Genomic DNA, 22,269 nt, shown 5'->3' with positions numbered 1-22,269 from the left:
GGAGGCACAACTTGTAGAACTATGTCAAGCTCACCTGAGCCTTTTCGATGTGGCCTCACAAAATGATCACGACCACAACAACCGTGAAAATAGTTGGATCTACATTGCTGCTCAATCACAGCTGCCTGATCAATGTTTTTCATTAGCAATTTAGCAAAGTTGATGGTGGTGGTGTGCGTGTCTGTGTGAGTGAAAGACAGAGAGGGAGAGCGAGTGACAGAATTTCTTTTATAACCTTCATTTTATGGACGCACAGTGTGAGCACTCAGGTCGCATCAGAGCATCGGGCCGTATAGTGTGAGACCTGCATCGTGACCTATGAACTTCTAACCCCTGCGAGTCCATCGTGCAGTTTGAGCAGAAGCTGGCTAAAGTGACTGGAAAAAACAAAAACAAAAAAACGCACAGTGTCTGCCCAGCTTTAGAGCATATGGGCCGCCTCTGTCAGACTGGCGACCTGTCCAAGGTGTACCCCACCTCTCGCCCTGTGGTAGCTGGGATAGGCTCCAGCCCCCTGATAAGGATTAGAGGAAGAGACTGAACGTATGAATGAATTCCCTTTACACAACCGTGTGTCCTTGAAAAAAAGTTGGTTTTTGTACCGTTACATTAAAGAACAAAATTGCCACCATAGGTATAAACCACAGGGATACACATAAGTGCCGCCTGTCAGTGGTACTCACAGGTCTATTTGAGAGGGTGTGATCCCACTGACAAGACCACTGTCGGTATCAAATAAGGTTCTTTATTTCTTTAATTTTCGAGAGTGTGCAAGTCAAAAGAAGTAGTTGTTTATAACAAAAACAGGGACCCTTCCAGTAATGGTGCTGAGGTTCCTGCACTAGGGAGTAATTAGACGTGACAGTATTAAACACCCTGTTGTCAAGACTGAACAGCTGCCATGGCAACAGAATGCGGCGTGTGATGTCAGCTTGACTGCTCAGTTGATATTCTTACTTTTGGCAAATAGGATACACTAAACTGCTTTAGCTTCCCTTCAGTTACTGCAGCCTTTTGCAAGCCACTTTGCAACCCATCTCCAGCCCATCTACTTTTACATGCTGATTTCTCTACCAGGGGTCTTGATGGGCACACACACACACACACACCCGGGTTGCTTAGGCTGCTGCCCCCGCGACCCGGCCTCGGATAAAGCGGATGAAGATGGATGGATGGGGTCTTGATGGGGAAACAGAGCTCTACTGAATGAAAGCAGGTGGAAAGAACGCTCTCTTTGACTGTGACATTCTTGGCTGAAATGGCTTTAATGTTCTGTGTTTTGATGTTCTTTCATGAAATAAAACGTTGTAATCGGTCTGATTTTGGGAGCAAAAATGCCCCCAGATTGCTTTACTTGATTACCACAATTAAATGTTGGAATTTATGTCTCTCCAAGTTTGCATTTAAGAGCAAGTTTTGAAATAAACTTGAAATAAAGTACAGCCATCCATCAGCACCCTTAGCAGTGGTAGGTGTGTACAAATCTTCATGTATTTATTTTCGTTTGGGGTTCATTAAATTCCTCTGATTGTTGTATTTGGGAGTTAAAAAGCAAGACGAGCATTAAGTACGTTAAGGGCAAGATTTAAACATCTCTCAGCCAGCAACCCGCCAGGCCATTCTTTTTCATTTATGTGTGCTTTTGTGTTTTTATCTCCTCATGTTTTGTAATTATGCATTTTGTTGGATGTCTTGCAGCGAGCTAATTTTCCCATTAGGGGCTATAAAATCTTGAAGTTTAGGTTTATTAGTCATCCCCTGAGTGCTGAATTCATGAATTTAGCAGACTCTGCCTCAAATATAATTAGTTTCTTCGTCTGTAACTCCATTTCACAGTACTAAAATGTGCGGCTTGCCTATTGTCCCTCTCTCATTACTTTAATTCAGCTAAAATGAATTGCATGTGAACTGTGAAAACAGACCGGCGAAGGTGTCGGGTCGACCTTTTTTCCCCTCTCCCCTTCTCTTTCTTGGCTCTTTCTTCAATCGCTCTCTCCGATGACCTTTCAGTAAAGGCTGCTGAAGGTGCACGGGTTTAATTGTCCCCAGTGCGAGCCAGTAACTCGGATCTCATCAACAGGATGGGATTTAATGCTGCCAGTATCCAATTCTGCATTCTAGTGGCAAGAATGGGCTGTTTGGATGCAGCCTGGGACTAATTCGTGGGGGAAGAAGCTGGACTTGAATGAAGAAAACCATGTGAGCCTCGACCCTGACTGCTATTGTTTTTTTTCTCTTTTAAATCTATTTAAAGTTGTTCTTAAAGCCAAAACTCCACCTTCTTATGACCTGTACCTGTTTTTGTCAGGTATTACTGTAACTTTCTTAAAGCCAGATTGCAGACAGATGCATATTACAAAGAAGATCTAAATAAAGAGTTATGTGTTAGTCAGATTCTTTAATTTATTTAATGTACTGAATTGTTTCAATTCAAGTGCAGTGATAAAAAAAAAAAAAAAAACTGTGAGCCACTGATGTTGCTGATGCTGCCAAAACTGGAGCAACAGTAAAAACTTAATTTCCATTTAAAGCTTAATTCAATAATTTCTTTCTTCAAATCATTTGCCTCAGAGTTGTGGGGCGAGTAGCAAACAACTTTATTTTTAAAACTCACATCATTTGATTTTATTAGAGTTTAAAGTCATTCAGTATTCAAACAACGGGACATTTTGAGTGACAGCTGGGGGCTCCTGTCTCCAGGGCTTTACCTCTTCTAATTGGCGTTGATGAAGATGACCTCTTAGCCCTGTTTTTAGTGTCAGTTCCTTCTGGAGCATTTTTAATGTAATCGTCTGACAAATAATACAGAGTCCAGTGAGATTAATTGAGCCATTCAATGCATTTCTGCCCCAGTTTTGGTGAGCGAGGTTCTAGCGTGTTAACACTAACGAGCAGACACACATCCGTCTCATGCACATTTGCTGTTTGTGGATGTAGCTTGCTAACCAAGCTAGCTAGCTGATAGTGTAACACTAGAGGCAATCTGGAAGAGCTGCTCCACTTCTTAACCAAACACTTTCCAACCAGTCATGACAGATGGCCGCGCCTCTCACTTGCTCATAGGGGGTCAAATGATTGTTGGTGTTTTCTCTGTTTTCTCTTTTATTGCAAGATCTGTACCTTACAAAATAAAGCTCACTGAGGTAGCTGTGGTTGTGATTTTGCGCTACACATCATCAAGCTGATTTTTCATTTCAGTTTAAGTTTGTGTATAACAAACACTGACTGGTGTACTAAGGATTTAGGACAGGACACCCTCCTTTCAAAGTGCCTGTTTTCAAACATTAACATGATAATTAGAAAACTGGACATTATTCGGGGTTTTACTTGAGCCTGAGGCTGAACAGTGTATGTATCAGAACCTTTGCTGTGACTGTATGAAGCCAGAAATATCACAATCCAACATCATGGTAAAATTATAGGTGGACAAACATTAAAAATAATAATGTTGTTTGTTCTTTTATCTGTAATCAAAGGCATCAGCCATAATCATCTGCTCCATTAGCACCCGCTCCTCCTCCACTCCATCTTCTCTTTTTTTAAATTTCCCCCAGCCCACACCTTTTTCCACCCATGAAAAAGCTTATCAATGCTACTCGGAGGAAGGCAGGCTGCAATCAGAGGGAAAATTACAGCTCTTTCTCCTGTCACTATCACCAGCAGTTCACAGCAGACCCAGGAATGTTTATCTTCAAATGCATTATGACTAAAATGCTATCTGCAAAGAGAAAATGGTCTCGTATTGTAGCCTGTCCTTTTTTTACCTGCTGAAATAGTTATAATTGCATTTTCAGGAAAAAAATCACTTAAAGAGTTAAAAAATTTAAAAACCTGCTTTTAGGAAAAATGCTGCCTCCTAAAATGTAAGCATGCAATCTAAGTTTAAATGCATTTTTTAATAAAGTTTAGAGTTTTTAGAGCAGCCTAGGAGTAGCTGGTTACACCATCAGTGGTCTCACGTCTGTGTGATTTGCAGATGATGCGGTCCTGTTAGTGTCACCAAGTGATCTGTTGAATGCAAAGTGGCAGGAACAAAAAGTTAAAACTTCGCATCTGAGGCCGTGGTGCTCAATCGCAAAATCAGGTGGATTTTCTGCTCTGGGGATAAGTTGTTGCCTCAAAAAGTTTAGCTACCTTGAGCTCTTGCTCTGAAGTTGGGGAAAAGCAGAGTGTGAGATTGACAAGCGGATCAAAGACGAGCTGAGCCTCAAGGCACAGCTGTCATTTGATTGGTCAGTCTTACCCTCAAATACGGCCACAAGCTGTGGGCAGTGACTGAAAAATGAATGAGAGGTCGAAGTCTAAATGATTTCTGGCTTTTTCCCCTTTTCTTCTACTTCCAACTCATCAGGGCACAAAAAGTTACAAATGCTTATCGACACAGATCAAAAACAAACTTTTGGTTTGTCTTGAGCAGAAGGTTTACTCATCATTGCTAACAATCACTTTGAATATTTGGGGAGCTTTTTGTCCTGTACTGAGACCTGACAGCATCAGCAGCCTCTGCCAGACTCTTACAGCTTATGAGTCATAGCCCACTCCACTCAGTGAGCTATTCCAGTGCCCCCCCCGATCATGACTGCGAATTGAACAGGTAGCACTGGAAATGACCTTTGCTTTGAAGTGGTTTTGGGTCCACTGTCAAAGATGGACGAGGAGCTCAGTCACTCAGGAGGTCTGTTCCTCCTCTACATCACGAGTAGCCAGTTGAGGTGTTTTATGAATATAAGGCGATTTTATTTAAACAGTTTTTCAGCCATAAACACAATACCTCTGAAGTGAGGCATTGTGTTCATTGCCAACGACCAGGAAACTTCAGGAAAAATCAGGATAACTTTGGGAGAATTGATGACTCCGGGATCGCCTCGGCAGAGCTCCAAAAGAGCAGGAGATGGAGGCAGGAGGCATCTATTAAGCAGACTACTCTTGACCCAAAGTGTAAGAAAACTGAATAGATGGATGGATGAAGAGAAGGAAGCACAGAAATACACAAGAAAATAATGCTACGTGCAGTTAAACAGTTTTAACGGTACTAAAAAAGTCCCAGTGCCTTCAGGCACTCCAACATTGCAATGAAAAGCATCCACAGCATGCACTCTCATCCACCTGTGATACAATCAAAAGTCACTCTTGTACTGCAATCGTCGGCAATGACACAAAATGATTATTATTTGCAAGTGAAAATTCAATTTAGCGCTAAATGCGGTAAAGCAGCGTTTACTAGAAAAGGGCACATTGAACGAAGGAGAAATGTCAGGCACAACTAGGGGCTGAAGAGAAATACAAACAATGGTGGCTATTTGCTTTCAGGACACCTTAAATAGCCTCACCCAGAGGTTAATAGAAAATGATACTGTTTTAAGGCGGACTGAAGACTCCAGCTGCCACTGCACCACTCCGGCTCGAATCACTGGGTCCCATAAACCAGCACAACAACAAGCACCACAGCTTTTTATATGACAGGCCGAATTTAACTCAGCTGAGTGTGTGTGTGTGTGTGTGTGTGTGTGTGTGTGTGTGTGTGTGTGTGTGTGTGTGTGTGTGTGTGTGTGTGTGTCTCTGAGCCATAAACATGGGTGGCACTCCTCTCACAGATTACAGGAGAAGGTAAACATCTCGGGGGAGCTTTGAGGTCATCTCCCCTGCTCTGTATATTACAAAATGCTCCAAAGCCTCTACAATTATAACCGAGTATGGGTCATCGCATAAAGGACTGGTAATGGCTGTCTGGACTCAACCAATCGATGGTTTGGCTTTTCTTTGGTAATCTTAAGAACGGGCGTATTTTAGCCCAAATCATGAGCTTTTCTGCAGCTAAATAACGAGGTTAGCATCTGAACCTGACTTAAAGGAGAAGCACACACTCAGGACATTAACAGCTATCTGGATGAGTCACGTGGTTTATGCAGCCTAGCAGTGGACCCAATATTAGCAGCATCGGGGCATCGTGACACCAGCATTAAACAGTGAGCCAGAGGTGCCAGCGCATTTTGATACAGTATTAGTATTCAACTCCCTGGAATAAGAATGGTTTCAGGTACTGGATTTAGCTTCTGGTTGTAGACTCTTTAAACCTGTATCTTCTCTACAGACCTGCTGGTCTTGGTCCCCCGTTCTCTTGATTGATGACCTCAGGTAACACTGGTGAGGTCACAGCCTCAATTAAAAGTTTCAAGTCCTATTGAGTATTACATAATGTTCATTTTGTAGATCATTTCCCCCCTTTGCCCATTTTCAAAACACCAAGATGACCACAGCCAAAACACTCAACTCGAGGCTTCATAAATGCACTTCACTAACCGGTGGGTGTAGTTTAATTACATTTTATTTATATAGCACCAAATCACAACAACACTCACCTGCTTTATAATGTAAGGTATCCCTGCAACGATACAGAGAATATCAGCCGACCCCCCCATGAACAAACACTTCCTTTCAACAGGAACAAGCTTCCAGCAGAACCAGGTTCAGGCCAGGACTGGTATGGGTGACGGGTTGACTCTATAGCTTCCATCTGTATATACAGACCATAATGTCATAGATACAGGATTTACCCTCTAAGGACTTTTGCTTTGAAGTTCATCTCTGCTAATGAAAAATGTAATCTGTGCATTTGTGGGTCAAAAACTGCTCTCACTGTAAAATGTGAAACAATTGCAAAATGCGATCTGTGTTTGTGTGCATGCACGTGGGTGAGTGAATAATAAGTTGAGAGTTTTCCAGGAGCTGCAAAGCTTCCAAGCCTGTGCTAGCTGGTACCATCTTGGTCTAGCACCAAGCAGCTCCTCTATGTTCCCTTTGAAACTTGATGAATCTTTGTGTGTTTTCACAGTTCACAGAGTGAAGGCCAGCATTACTTTCTTGCCAAAAACTTATTAGCTGTTCATATCCGATCCAAGTTTTCAGCCTTAGGAAATTAATCCAATCTCTGCTGATATTTAAGAGCGTTCCAAAGGTGTCCTAAGCTGTTTGCAGCTGCAGGAGATGACATGCAGGCAGAGATGTGTAGACATTTCTGTGGGAGATTTTTGGCTTATTAAAAGATACCATTGTGCCAAACATATCATTTTTTTTAGGATGCTAAAAGGGAGCACGTTTGGAGTCACAAACAGCAACAGAAAAATTTAAAAAAAAAGACTTTTACTGAAGCAAATTTCAAAGGAGATCTTTACCAGCCTGAAATCTTCCATAGCTGTGGAAGATTTAACATTCAAAAATAATCTGCATTTGTCTTGTACTCCTCCCTTCATCCTCTGTTTGAAACAAGCTGTTTTACCTGCCATTAAGCCAAAAGCACCTGTCTTCTGATTGGCTGCCCCTCAGAGACACAAAGTTTCAACAGCAGGTAGGTGGAGCCTTAATGCTCAGACGTCTATTTTGAGTCAAGTTTAGGCTGAAAACCTGAAAGTGACCATTCAGAGCATTTTGAAAACCACTGATGGCTGCCGTTGCTACCTCTCAGCCTCCCAATAGATTTACCTGTGGTATTATTGTGTGGTTTTCGGAATACATGACCTCTGACCTTTCCATTTCAATATCCTGCATTGCCTTGTTCTCAGGTTTGATCACAAAGTTGGGTGACCACGCTGCGATAACGCCCCATAAGCCATATAGTTTAACCACGGGGTGTCCGACTCCAGTCCTGCAGGTTTTAGATCTCACCCTGGGTCAGCACACCTGAATCAAATGATTAGTTCATCACCAGGCCTCTGGAGAACCTCGAGACATGTTGAGGAGCTAATTTAGCCATTTAAATGAGCCGTGACACGTCTAAAAGCTGCAGGAGTTCCCCACCCCTGGGTTAAACAGACAAAACTAATTAAATCTCTGGCACAGCTAATTATATGAAACTTTGGCCATGTTTACTGTGAACAACCACTATTGTAAGAGCAGGCAAAGCACAACACAGGTCCCCTTTAGTTACTTGCACTCCTTTGAGGTTCCAAATGGCAGCAGGATATAAAACAATCTGCTCACACGATTACCACTGGCTCAAAGTGAAGGAATATGTAATCTTTTTTAACTTTCCCAAGAGCACACAAGATAATAAGTGTAGTTGAAAGGTCACTTTGACAAAGGGTGGCACAGAAAGCAGCGTTTCAAATTAATGACAACACTCCAACAGCCAGGTTAAAGAAGCTTCTTTCTTTCTAAGAAACTTTCAGGTCTGACTTTCTATTTTTAGTCTTATTCAGTAAAATTCCCCAGAGGCGCCCTGAGACGTTCGATAAAAAAAATTAATAATGCCGGTTTGGGTGGAGGCAGAGTGTCTGCATCTCTTTTATAGGGGAAAAGGATTCTCAAAACAGAACCAGTGAACACAGAACAAAGGGCAAAAACACAGGCGCACATTTAAATTTTCTTTATCTATTCTAAAAATGACAGCAGCTCCAACTTCAAATTCAGAGACAGTTATGGCCTTGCCAAATTTACTGATGGGATTTGCAATTAATGAACAACCAGCCACAAGTAAACAACATCTGACAGAGAGCATTCTGGGAGTTGGTGAGTGCTGGTGGCTTGACTGGAGAGGAAGGTCAAGCTCCCCCTCTGGGTTGGAGCTGCTGGCAGCACCGGCCTCACTCTGGGACTCGATAGAGCTGAGGCTTTTGGTTCTACAGCCCAGCTGCTGCAAACCTCCACCTGCTGGCTCCGGCACCGTCTCCCAGGAGCAGTGATCCATATCACGGAGTCACAACAGTTCACCTAGCTTTGCTTTAAGTACAGGCTCCGGTGGGGATAGCGGGTACAGGAGAGTGTTTTCTCTTATTTGTCCCTCCCTCCTCTCATTAATCTCTCGCTGGCAGCAGGGAGCGGGCAGACCGACCGCGGTCCTGTTAAAGTGCTCCGCTGTAACAAAGTTAACTTCTGCCCGTCTGCATAATGATGTTTTGTAAATCAATTGCCTTCTTTGAATATGCGCCGTGTACACAGTATTATGAATGCCTGAAAGGACCGGGAAATTATCTAAAACGGTTCAAATGACATTATCTAGATTCAGACTCAGAGATGATCCAACCTTTCTGTGATGGACTGTGACTTCTTCTTCATTTTGATTCAGATCAGAAAGGTTTTCAGTCCCATTCTGGCTGCAGATACTTGAGTATTTTCGATTTAATTAAGGTGACTGAAATCATATATAAACATGTGCACGATGACCGAGTGCAGTGGTTTCACATAAGCCATGTTTCAGTGACTATACCACCATTTCTTCAGCTTTAAAATTAAACTATTTGAACTCAGCTGCAGTTTAGGTAAAAGTAACCTGTGTTACATTACAGTAATACTGAAATTTGATAGTAATACACTGCTTAAAGAAATTAAAGGAATGCTTTTTAATCAGAGCACAGCATGAAGTCAGTTAATCTTCTGGGATATTCATCTGGTCATTTAAGTAGTTTCATGTGCTTTGGTGTTAATGAACAGGTGCACTAGAGGGGCAACAACGAGACGAACCCCGAAACAGTTGTACCGCTGCCCCTGCGACCTGGACCCCGGGGGAAGAAGATGGGTGGATGGATGGGTTTCTTTTATCTCTAGTCTTAATCCATACTGTACAAGTGATGCCTTCAAATTGGTTTTTCAGTTTTATTTGTCATAACTAAACCACAAAACCAACACCAGTGGTGCAAGATTTAAACCCGAATACTTGGGAAAATATGTATGTCTATATATATTTTTAAATGACCCCAGGCCAGGATTTATGATTTATTTGTAAGACTGTGAAAGTGTACATTGGGAAATGGCAACGATCCCATCCTGTGAATGAGACACTAAATGAGGCTAAGGTGGAATCAGAAAAGGTTTTTTGGACCAGCCTGGAAGGACATAATTCCTCTCGGGGTTTTTTTAAATTGTATTTCTTTGACTAGGTGTGCGTGGGGGGCAGATGAGGTTCAGATAATCAAGATGAAAGGAAGTGTTCACCGAAGGCTCTCGGTTACACTGGTCGCCTCCTACCTGCAGTCAGCTCCTCTGGCTGAGAAACAGGCCTGGTTTGCTGGAGTGGAAAGCCCGGGTGGGAGGGCAGCTAATACATCACTCACCCTCCCCCCTTTAACTCATTACCTCACCGACTCCGGTCCATGTACATGAGGTGCAGCCCGTTTAATCTGTCTCAATCTGAGAGTCCCCGGCTGTCTTTGCTGCAGCGGCGAGCCTATTTAAAATAATCGGTGGCTGAAAACGCAGCTCTACGAGCTGTACGTCTCCTGAGACAGGCGAAGTAACAGACTCGTACACAACTGCATGACGAACAGCACACAGGCATAAAGTCAGCTGGAGCCTGATTGAAGCTGCAGATCTTACAGACAAAGCGCATCATTACAGCCTACAGATCCTGCACAGATCCACACTTTCAGAGCAGATCGGCGCGTAAGTCTCCTGCCACATTATCCGCTCTCTGCACGACTGATGCAGCGATTAGTTTCTGGGTCTCGCAGACCTTTTCAGACAGAAGCAGCGGCACAAGAGCAGGAGCCCACGGGGGATTTCAGCTGCACTGTTGTGGCTGATGACATAATGAAAAAGGAAAAGTGGGTGAAATGAAAGTGGCTGCTCTAATTAAGTACAATCTTAATTAGCAGCATTTTAACTCTTCATTTGAAATTTATGGTGATTCTATTAACTTTTAATGACTCGCCTGCCCTGAGCTCTTCTTGTTTCTGACACGGCCTCTGAAGCCCACCTGCAGGTGGCCCACCGTCCACAGCTGCTTTAACCCCCACTATAGAAATGTTCAGCATTGCATACAAAACACCCAAGAAAAGTGTAAATATATTGGAAATCAAATTAAGAGAGGACAAAATGATCCAGTGGTAAAGATATTCTTCAGTACTGATGGAAAAACGAAAGTCGATTCTTACCCAGGTCAAACTCTCTAAATGTTTAGGAAAGGTTCCTAAATGCTTCCTTTATTATCTCCTTTAGCAAAGGAGACACTGGAGCATCCTTCCTAACGTCAACTTAGATTTCAAAGCATCAGATCATTCATGGAAACAACATAACTGACAGGCGATGCATGTAAATGCATATCTCAGTCTGGATGGGGTCACTTTTACTAGAATGATAATGGAAAATCTTAATAAAGGCAGGAGTTAAAGTGGATCGACTCTTCAGTGGGAAGTCTATATGTGGCTGAACAGCAAGGTGGAAGAAGAAACATTTCCCAATAAACCCATTTTATTTCAACATTATGACAGACGAGTCTTTTTTTAAACCTTAATTATAATTTATTCTTAATAATCAGGTGATATTTTTCAGATGCAGCATCCCTGAACTAACACAGCTGCACGCAGGGCATTAATGCTTAGCCAAAGCTGTGCATGTGATGCAGCGACATTAGTAAAAAGTGAACGTCGCTCCAAACTTGTCACTTTCTGATCTGAAGCCTCTCGGGTGGAGGCGAGTGCTCAAACCCAACCAAACGTCTCATGTAAACATTTCCATTCGTTTCCACATCATTTTTACACTCCATGGTGCACAAATAATTGAATCGCATTGGTGCATCTTTGCTTGCTTGTGTGAACTCACAATTGTTCCAATTGCATCAATTGATAATCTGCTGACCTGCACTAATGCATGACTTCAAAGGGGCCATTTGTAGAGCACGGAGCTCTCAAGTTGAACTTTACACACATTTTCATAATAGCTCAGAATACCGAGGACAGCATTTCCTCAGATGGGGAAAATGTCATGCGTGACCTGATGCGTTTCTGCTCTAACAACCAGCAGCTGCATCAAGTGGATCTGATGCATTGATGCACTTTTTCCACAAAAGAAATTCTGTTTGAAGTTCATCTGAAAGAATTTAGCACCCAACTATATGTTGTTGTTTTAAACACAGCATTTGTGGGATGTGTTTGAGCTGCAAAATGTCATTAGAAAACATTCAGGACACCAAAAGAAACTACATGTTTGTACTAGGTCACGGTACACTTCACTGATGTTTGTTCCCCTGAAAGAGTTGAACTGTTTGTCTGGTACAACAGGCTGATGAAATCTAAGTTGGTGAAATATATCAAAGAAGATCATTAGTGAATCTCTCCATGGAGGAAAAATACACTCCTGCAGTCAGGTCCAAAAGCATTTGGATGTTATGCAATTTCTGTATTTTTGCCTCGATAGGCCACCACAGAGGATTGAGATCAAACAGTCAAGATGTGTTTTAATACAAGGACCCATGAACTGTTTAGGAACTTTTGATAACCATTTTTTAAACATAGTTCCCCATTTTCAGAGTCTGAAAAGGAACCGGAGGGAATACCAGAATTTTAAATATGTGGATTGTTTTTAATACTTTAATATTTTAATACTACTTTCCTGTTAATAACTGTCTGAAGCTAGGGGGAAAATGAGCGGTTGCACTGAATTCTTTTGCATTTTGCAAATGACTTGCAGGCAGTTGCAGTGCTCAATTTGCTGTCTGAAGGTTGCACATGCAACATTCCCAACCTGTGGCCGACCTCTGCACAGGTCACCTGGTGGGAAGTGATCACAGTCTGGCTTGGACAAAGTTCACTCACTCAGTGGTTTGCAAGCACTCGTCGTCTAATCTAATCTATAAACAACGTCTAACAATCGATTTGAGTCATTCTGCAACTCAGCTGACTCAACTGGTTGCCAAATGATTCTATTTAAGTTCTATTTCTATATCAAAGCAAGGCTGCCCTTATTCTATTTTGCAGTTGTTATATTTTGTTTCCCATTTCAGGTCTGTGAGGTAAAGCCTTGACTGTAGACGGCAACAACCGTTTTGTGATTTTCACGGTGTTATTACAAACAGATTACTTGTAATTATCACCTTGAAACCATTTCAGTCTGATAGCAAACGGACTCGGTCTAACTGCCATCTTATCCCCATCATGAGTTGCTGTCGAGACTGGAGTTGATAGAATGTGGTCACAGGTCAGGTCCTCGTCTTAGAAGCAACAATTTCACCGGACACTGTTGCAGTAATTGTGGTCATGCTGAAACTCTGCACTCTGATTACATGTCGAGTATGATTTGATCTAAAAGTCACCTGTGCTGGTGCACAGAGGCAAAACTACAAAAAGTGGCTTAAATTTAAAGAGATCTCTGGCAATTCCACCTTAAAAGTAAGAAATGTCCACCTGCAGTGTAGCAAACGACTGGTCGCCACTGACACCAGGCCTATAACTCTTAACTCTTAATAATCATACATGCAGGGTGCTGTTGGGAGGAGGTTGTTTAAAGACTATCCAGGCAACAACAACAAGAAACAACAAGAGAAAACTATCTACAGCCATTTTTTGTAAGAGTGAAAGGCATTAAGGCTAAATGTAGGAGGATTTGATGTTTTGCTATGAGACATTTATGCAGGTCACTAAGTGCCAATATAAAATTCACATTAATATATAAAAAAAAAAAAAAGCTCAAGTGTATAAACATTTAGTGCCAAATTTTGGCATGCATACCGACACAGTACGACAAAGGTTAAACTTTGATTAAGGGGCGCTCGCTGTGCATTACTAAGTAACCTCAGAGCCTCCTGCACACACAAGCATCCGTCTCCCTCATGTCCACTGCTTGTCCATATTCATTATTCACACGTTTCTATTATTGCAGTCTGGAAGTGACGGAGTTACGCAGAAATGAAACATTTACACTAAACCTCCTGTTCCTGCTCAGCACAGCTAATTTGAATACATTCATTGATTTGATAAAAAAAATGTACGAATTAAAAGTGATAATTTGACTCTGGATTAAACAGCAGACGCTGTGCTGGACGTGGCGTCCCTACGACGTCTTTAATTACCTTTGATGAGGAGAGATCAGGTTTGAATTCAGATTTGTGTAAATGCTGACCTTTGAAGAACTCTGATCGTCGTATACGGGAGAAAGAACCCAGTGCAGTTCAGTGTTTAATTAAATAACGTTTTTTTGTTAAAACATGTAATATAACACTTTGGTTTAGCAGTTAAAGTAGGTAGTTATTTGGTTATGTTTCCAAACTTGCAGTCTGTTAAAGTTGAAAATACTTCAGTTTTTTATTGTAAAGATAAACAAGTGTTTGAGTCTCTTGGACCCCCACCGTCTTCAAATCAAACACAATTGATGTCAAACGTTTGTGCTGTGAAAACTTTGGTTTGTGCTGTTTTTTATTTTAAAGATATTACTAAAGGTTTCTAGACTCAGCCTCTTTCTTTACTGTGAAAAGGTTGTAAAACATAAACCAGTGTTGGATATTTTTTTGTTTTGATCACACTCTTTATAGTGAAAAACTAGGTTAACTTTCTTAAAATAAATTATGCATTCTGCATTGAATTTGCAAAATACAAACCTCCTTCTCCCCATCCAGCCATACTCCTCTCCTTCATCTGGCTTTTGGATATTTAATTTCAATAATAATCATAATAATAATGAATAAATAAATAAATAGTAAATAAGGTGTCAGCAGCTCTGCCATATATGCCAGAGCCTTTTCACACAAGTCTTTATATTTTTTGTATGAATCGTTTTCTGGACTTCACTGGACGAGAGTAAAAGAAAGTAAGAACAGGGCTGAACTGTGAGCACTGGCTAGCTTTTGTTAGCCGCTTAGCTTTTGTGTCCTGGCCCAAATAAATACTGAGACAGGGCTGCAAGCTGCACCTGAAAAGCATGTTAGGTGGTTCAATATAGTACTACTACTAATACTGCCCGTCCGAGGGTGTGGCCACCAAAGGCAGATCTCCAGAGATTTGTGCTGGACCATTTTTTCTAGTTGCATCCAGGTGTAGCCCATCTTTTGTGCTTCTGCCTCGAGGTCCGTCACCAGGTGCTTCTCTCTTTTGCTTTCCTCTGCCTGCCTGGTGATGTTGGTTGGTGGTTTGCATAGAGCGCGCCCTACCCAGCGCCATCTTTTCCGCCACTGCCAGTCCCAAACCCAGATTAAAAAAAGAGGAGGGTAGGACGTGGGGTTAACCCCACCCCGGAAAAAGCTCAACTGCTACAGAAATGCTAAAAAGAAAAACAGGGACTAACTTCCTGGATGACCGTAGGTGGTGAAAGCCACCAAACCAATTCTTCTTTCGACCAGGAGAACCTACATTGGCACATGGGACGTCAGGTGGAATATAGTTCTAATAAAAATAATAATTAATGTTTAATTTGTTGTGGGGTCCACCTCTGTCAGAGGGACTTGCTGATTGGAGCTGGAGGTGGAAGCAGACGTGTTGGTTTGCTGCGACTTTAAGTCCTTCCCTTTTGAAAACCATCTACCACATTTCAAATGATTTCCTTATTCTATACTCAGCAGGGTGACGCATTAAAAACATTCTAACATTCCCTGTGCAGCTCTGTCAGAACATACGGCTCAGCTTCAGAGAAACTGCTTTCTGATTTATGTAGATCTCATATTAAAGCCCCGCTGCGAAGCAGACTTCATGTTTTATTCACAGCAGCGGCCATGTGTTGTGCGCGCACGTGTTTCTATGTGCAGTGTACTGAAAATGTGTCTTGTACTCTGTTGCATCCGACTCGTCACGGGGACAGTGGATTACTAAGCAGGGAGACAGACGACAACAGCAAGGAGAAATAAACGGGAGAGAAGGGAAAGAGGAACAGTCTGAGGCACTTAAAGCTCATCTCGGAGTCTTAGAGAGAGCAACGCGGCTTGATTTGGATGAGCTGGGCTGTGTAAGGATCAGTTTAACATTTATTACGCACACAATTTGTGATGTATAAAAAACATGAACTGTCCAAATAGTTAAGTGGTATTAAAGATGCGCACGAGCACATACAGTAGATATTAGATTACACATCTTCAACAGAACCTTTTAGTTTGTTGCTTTGATGCTGTTTTTTTTTAATATAAAAGCCTTTTGTAAAGTCTTTGCTATAAAAACAAAAATTCTAAATTTGATTTGTTGTATTTGCTGATGATAAAACAGGTGAGACGGCAAATTTCAATCTCTTCAAGTCCAAGATTGAAGCTGATGAAAGTCAAGAATCACCTGGACAGAAGCAGTGGCAGCCTACCTCACCAACTCTGTCTGAGCAGCAGTGAAAGTAAAGCACCACCAGAAGTCATCAGAACCATGATATACCTGCTGAAAAATGGCCAAAAACATTGTCTTTTTAGTGTTTTTGCCCTTTTTAACTTACTGATTTTATTGTATGTCATGTTTTGAAAATGGTCTCCAGTATTTTCCTTTTCGGTATCAAATTTAGATTCTAGGATCGACTGCAGAAAGGCAGCAGAGCTGGTGGACCTCACACAGCCCAGTCTGGTGAAATGTAAAATAATTGCATGATAACCTATAAAAATAAATAAATGAAATCTTACCCGTTTCATCTCATCTTTGTGTGTGGCTGTTAGTGTCCAGAGTTTATCAGGCTGACAGCTGTGAGCAAGAAGCTCTTCTTCAGCGTAAGCGATTTATGATTACATAAGTGAGTTATTATCCGTCAAGAAACTCTCCTCTGTCTGTGGAAACTCTCAGATAAATACAAAACAGAAAACGCATCACGATGAAAGACACTCCATACAGTTAACTGCAATGTTCTTCAAGACAATAAAAGCCTTTCTCCGCCACTCAGATCAAAGCTGTGTTGACCGTCTTGTTGTTGACGTGCAGTCTTAGCGGACATGTGAACATTCTTATTGTACTTGTTCTATCGATGGGCAGCGCACGACACCAGGCAATAACAGAGAGTACGAATGAATGATAGGCAGGGAGCAGGCCATCGACTGCTGCAGCCTCCAGGTGAAATAAAGTGGAATTGTTGCCGTATTTGACAACTAAAAAAAAAACTCACTTGCGTGTGCACAACGTCGTGTTTCATCTTCTGTGAGCAAACCAACAACCACTGCATCATCTGCAAACATGTTCACCTTCAGCTGCGACACCATTCGGTTGAGACGTGCTCTCCGAGTGTCAGTTGCAGATAAAAGTGCACAAACGCAGCACATTCGTGTTGTTTTTGGTCGATCACGATGACGGCTGTAGGTCTTAGTGATCACGGCGATCATGTAAGCTCTTTATGTTTCGTGCTTTTGGTACAAAAACTAGTGAGTGAGGATTTCCAGGGTTTGTTAGCACTGAAACAAACAAACCAGTGTAAACATGAGTATTCAATCACGCATTAAACGAAAAGATTCAGGAGCCGATACATTACTCCGTAATTAATGAGCGGCGTATTTCCAGTGATTCTTAGTGGATTTGTAAGATAATGACGAGAACAAACTGATCTATATTGATAAATCAGAAATGATTCATGAATATCATGAATTATGTGATAACGAGTACACTGACCGCTTTATCATGAGTGGTCCCTGATTAAGTCAGGACCTGCCGACGAGCAGCACAAAGTAGTTAAGGATTAGAAAATATCACCGAGTAGTGAAAGATGCCTCATACAGCCCAGGCTGGGAGTACTCCCACATTAATTCATCAGCATAAAATAATTACTTGCTCTTTCTGTGCTCTCTCAAGTTAAGTGGTGCATCAAACTGAGAGGCTACTGAGTACTGAATCATTACTGTCTGTGAGTTAACCCCAGCAACACACATCAGGCACGACTGCATCGCCTCACAGCTCTGAAGCTGGAGCTGATATTCGTTCCTTATTCCACCAAAAGCTCTGAAGCGCATTTCACAAGCGTCCCAGAGCCGCTCTCTGCTCTGTGCCACTTAAAGCAGCGTCCGGTCTGTTTTCCACAGAAGCCACTTCAAGCTCTGCAGAGCTGGAGGGCAGGAAGTCAGACGGAGAAATGCAAAGAGAATCCGGTCGAGCTCCAGAATGAAGGACCCCATGCTGACTAAACGGCCCACTGCTGAAATGCTCCCGGTGCGATTTGAACTGTGCGAAGAATGACACAAAAAGAAAACCCTGCATCAAACACGGGCCAGATCTCAGCTCGGTCTTTGATTAGAACAGTCAGCTGTTTTAATTTCTCTAAGCTTACATTATGCTCATTAACACACGAGGGAAATCCCCCATCAGTGAAGCGGACCGGCAATGACCGACATCCAGCGATGTTAACAATTTGCATCATGAAGCCAAAAATAGATCTGAAGCGTTAAAAGAGGTTAGACAGGATCTGCTGTGCACGGGAGCATGACTGCTGGTTACACTGGTGACACTGGTGCCAGTTTGGATTCAGGAGACAGACACCCTCACTACGTTTAAAACTTTCCTTTTTAATAAAGTATATCGTTAAGGCAGGATCAGGTAACCCTGAATCCTCCCGTTTTCACGCTGCAGTAGGTCCGGGCTGCTGTGGGCTTCCCATGATGCACTGTTTATACACCACTCTGCAATGGTTATTAATAGTCTCTGTCTCTCTTGCACAGTGTGTCCTTGTCCTGTCGTCCTCCGCTCACCCCTAACTGCACGTGGCACATGGCCCCGCCCCTCCCTGGTCGTGCAGGAGGTTTCTTCCTGTTAAAAGGGAGTTTTCTTTCCCACTGTCACCTGGTGCTTGTTAGGGTCTTTACCTCACAATATAAAATGCATTGAGGAGACTGTCGGGGTGATTTTTTACTATGTAAGCAAAACTGAATTGAATCTAAATGAACCGTTTTTATGCCATGAAGGAGGCTGGGATACTAACAGGCCTGTGGTTCAGATAACATTAGCAGTTCAGATCTGTTGTTAAAGACTTCCACTTGGATATGTAGCAGACAATGACACAAAATGTCTGCAACAGAGTGAAAGCTCATCTACGTTAAATATATAAAAATACTGCTTAGCAAATGGGATCTGTGGAAAGTGCTGTATGAAAACAATCCGGCAGTGCCTGCTTAGCACAGAAAATAGAGCAATCTTGATGCAAATTAGTCTGCTGTGTGATTCTCCGGTAAAGTTATTCATATGTGAAAAAGCGGAGCTCCAAGCGTTTGTTTTGTTTGATGTAGTGGTAGCATGGAGGAGCTCCGGGAGGAGGAGGAGGAGGAGGGCGACAGCTTTACAGTTCAGGTTTTATCCTTTAGATCAGGTTCAGTTAGACAAAACGCAGTCTGTGTGGTGAGAACAAATTGTTTTGTGATTGTTTTTGTTTTTTTTACAAGATGGAGACAAGTTGCAAAGGAGGAGCAGAAGAAAAAAGGACCGCAGCTGAAAATGGAGTTATACAGAGAAGTCGTATAAAGACAGTTTCTGAAATTAGCTGTAATTTCAAAACAAGTCCGAGACGCCTGACGTTTCTCTCATCACTCAAACCACCTGCAGAGGCAGTCAGAGCATTTCACCAACAAAGAGTGCAATCAACTGCATGAAAATTTAAAAAGCTATCACATCTGGAGCTTATGAACAAGCGAGCCCTGATGTGTTACGAATAAATAATAAATAAAAGCACGGCATCGGAGTGAAGCAGAGGTTTAAATGTCGCGCGGTTACAGAGATGAACCTCAAAGGCTCAGTATCTAATGATTCTGAATGGGCCATCATTAGCTTCATATTTCATGTAACATAAAGGTTGATTTGAGCTTTACATCATAACTTACAAAACTCCTTTTATCGCTACACCGCAACCTTCCACGCCATTCAGGTCGCTGTGGTACGCGCTGACCCGACGTGTACTTTTATTTCTCAGGAGGTTCACGTCAGGTTATGTAGAAGGTGGTGGTGTAGGGTTAAGATGGAGACCCAGTTATGGCGGAAGATAAGACGTAGATGTGATGTAGACGTTTCACTCACATGTAAGGAGGAAATCTAAGCGGTGTGATGACTGTAAAACGAGCATTTTAAGGTCGTGTGAGGAAACGCCAGCAGCACGCAAATGCTGAAAAGGTGCAACTTACTATGGTGAAGTTCATGACTTTGAGGATCCAGATAGTTAGTGCCAAGTTGATCAGGATCAGGATCATCAGCAGCAGGACGAAGAAGTAAAGGCAGCGTTTCCTCCAGCCGTATATTCCCACTTTGTACACTTGTGGTTTCTCTGAACTCTGGACATTGTTCCTATGAGTGCACTGTTCTTGGGTCATCTGAGAGGAGACAGAGAATAAGAAAGGATTATAGCCGAGGGCAGCACGCTGACCTTAGGGTTGCGTACTGCTAACAAGACTGTTTCTCTGGGGTTTGCTGAAAGCCTGGTTCGCACTGACAACATTGTTTATTTGGATAGCTTTTATAAGGCAAATAAGTGTCATGATGCTGTGTTTTTGTCCCCTGTGGGCTGCCGTTTCATCTGAAGAGATTACAGGGCATCTGCGTAGTTAAAGCTGCATTAAAGCTGCAGTAGTCACAGATCTGTGAAAGGCAAATAAAACCAAACAGCACAAAACCAACTACATAAAACATCACAAGTACAAAACGGGCAATCCACTCCCCTCTCAGTTTTAGGACCCACTCCTAAAATAAGCACCGTGTATTTAGTCAGTGGGTAAATGTGCTTCACAAACTGCAAAAAAATAGTCATTTCTGACATTTGGCTTCACACAGGATTCTTCCAGAGGCCTAAAGTATAAAGCAGGACTTGGCTGGATAACTGCAGGTTTAATCTGGGATTTTGACTTCAGTAACTCAAATAACCACGATGAAGGTGAGCAGAAGAGCATCTTTGCAGAAACAACATTTTAGCCTTGAAGCAGACGAGCTACAGCAGCAGAACACCATCCCTGTTAGCTGAAACGGAGGGTGCAGTTCATACAAGCTCACCAAAATCAGATAAAGGATGTTTGCAGCAGGTTAATACGTCACGTCACAAATCAAACATCATCTCAAACTGGTTTCTTGAACATGAGTTCACTGTACCCAAATGTACCTCACCGAATGCCACCAAGCTTTATGGAAGTTTTCAAAGCCAGTCTCAGCAAGAAGTAACCAATGAAGTGTTGGATTAGCGCGGGTGGCCTTTTCAGCACCACTGGCATCAAAAACATGTTTTGGTCGCACTGACGCAACATCTTTCAAACAGTAATGGTAAATATTTCAGCATTCATCAGGCAAAAGAGCAACATTTCTATTCATCACGGTCCAATCATCGTTTGTCTTTGAGCTCTTATTGGGTCTTCACCGTCTCCTGAGAAAACTGTCTGCCTGTTTAGCTGCTAAATGTTCCACTGGTGCTGGTGTGGAACAGCAATAACAGCATCAATTTACTCTAATCTGGCCTTTATGTATTCAGCCATTATTGTAGCCCCTTGGGGCTGCAGGATGGAGCTGACTATGATTGCTTGGATGCAGCTCTGCGGAGCCACAGAGGAAAATGACTTTAAGATAAGAGATTGGACACAACTGAACATTACTACAAATAACATGCCGTAAACATTCCTCTCACATACTCCTATCCAATAGCTCTCATTTGAGTCACTGACTGGCCACTCAGTCCTTGGCACAATGAAAGAGAGTTTAGTTAGCAATCCCATTGATTGATTACCCCATAAGTGGTCTATAACTCCATTATAACCCCTTGCCCCATTGATGTGCCGATAGCAGCGATTAATGATGATTCTAATTGTCTGCCTTTGATGATGAGGAGGCATTGTTCACTTCTAGCGCCATAATAATGGCCTAATAACTCTGTGGAAAAATACAATTTACTGTCGGTCGCGCTTTGGAGTGCGTGCCTCACACCACCCAAGCCAATTGTTTTTGACAACCACACACATTACCCGCTAACTGAAACAAATGGCACAAGACAGGGCCCCGGTGAGAGAGTGCTGAAGGCTACAGAGGAGACTCCAAAACACCAGTCAGCAAAAATGGGGAAATCTCATTGTGTATGGTCCGATTTTCATTTCTGTGTGAGGGGAAGATGCAGAGAGCTGAAGAGGTGCAGCTTAGCAACGTCCAGGCTGATAGATAAGCTTGAAATAAGCAGTGTGAGAATAAACAAAAGCCAAGCGAGGCGCAAAGCTATCCAAGCGGAGATTGTTCTAAAATAGCATTTAAAGTGGACACACACACACATTCATGTAGGGGTGTGTGTAACTGTGAATCTTACTGGTTTTAAGTGCAAAAAAGCTGATGGTTATTATCCTCGTGGCAAATTTTCTCCTTGTTTTTCTGGCTCTGAATTGGCCACCTTCCTTAATCTCACCCGTGAAGCTGTGATCATCTTGTCTGCTTATTTCAATTATTATTATCAATAAGCACCAGAGACATTTGAGTTTCTGAAGAACTGAGGATACAAATGCTTCCACTGGATGAACTGGACTTGAAAAGCCACAGAAAATGTCAAAGGAACTCTGCCCATTTCTGCGTGAAATATCAGGGGCCGTTACACAAACACGACACCAACCCTGAGGTCTTTTGGCAGCTGGGATCAAAACCCCAAGGCCGTGTGTGATGTACGGGCCGAGGGACCTCTATAGCTCTT

The 22,269-nt window shown here is 42.4% G+C and overlaps 1 protein-coding gene across 7 annotated transcripts in view; it reads right to left on the bottom strand.

Annotated features, from left to right (window-relative positions):
• sgcd (sarcoglycan, delta (dystrophin-associated glycoprotein)) overlaps nt 1–22,269 on the bottom strand; it is a 399,067-nt gene that overhangs the window by 134,076 nt on the left and 242,722 nt on the right. For all 7 annotated transcript variants that reach the window (XM_040032548.1, XM_040032550.1, XM_040032549.1 and 4 more), the window contains one exon: nt 19,748–19,933. In XM_040032548.1, the coding sequence (XP_039888482.1) occupies nt 19,748–19,933 (186 nt within the window). The remainder of the gene's footprint in view (nt 1–19,747; nt 19,934–22,269) is intronic.

Source organism: Simochromis diagramma, unplaced genomic scaffold (genome assembly GCF_900408965.1).
Source record: "Simochromis diagramma unplaced genomic scaffold, fSimDia1.1 OVJJ01000216.1, whole genome shotgun sequence".
NCBI classification, from domain to species: Eukaryota; Metazoa; Chordata; class Actinopteri; order Cichliformes; family Cichlidae; genus Simochromis; species Simochromis diagramma.
This window is presented reverse-complemented; position numbering and strand designations above follow the sequence as displayed.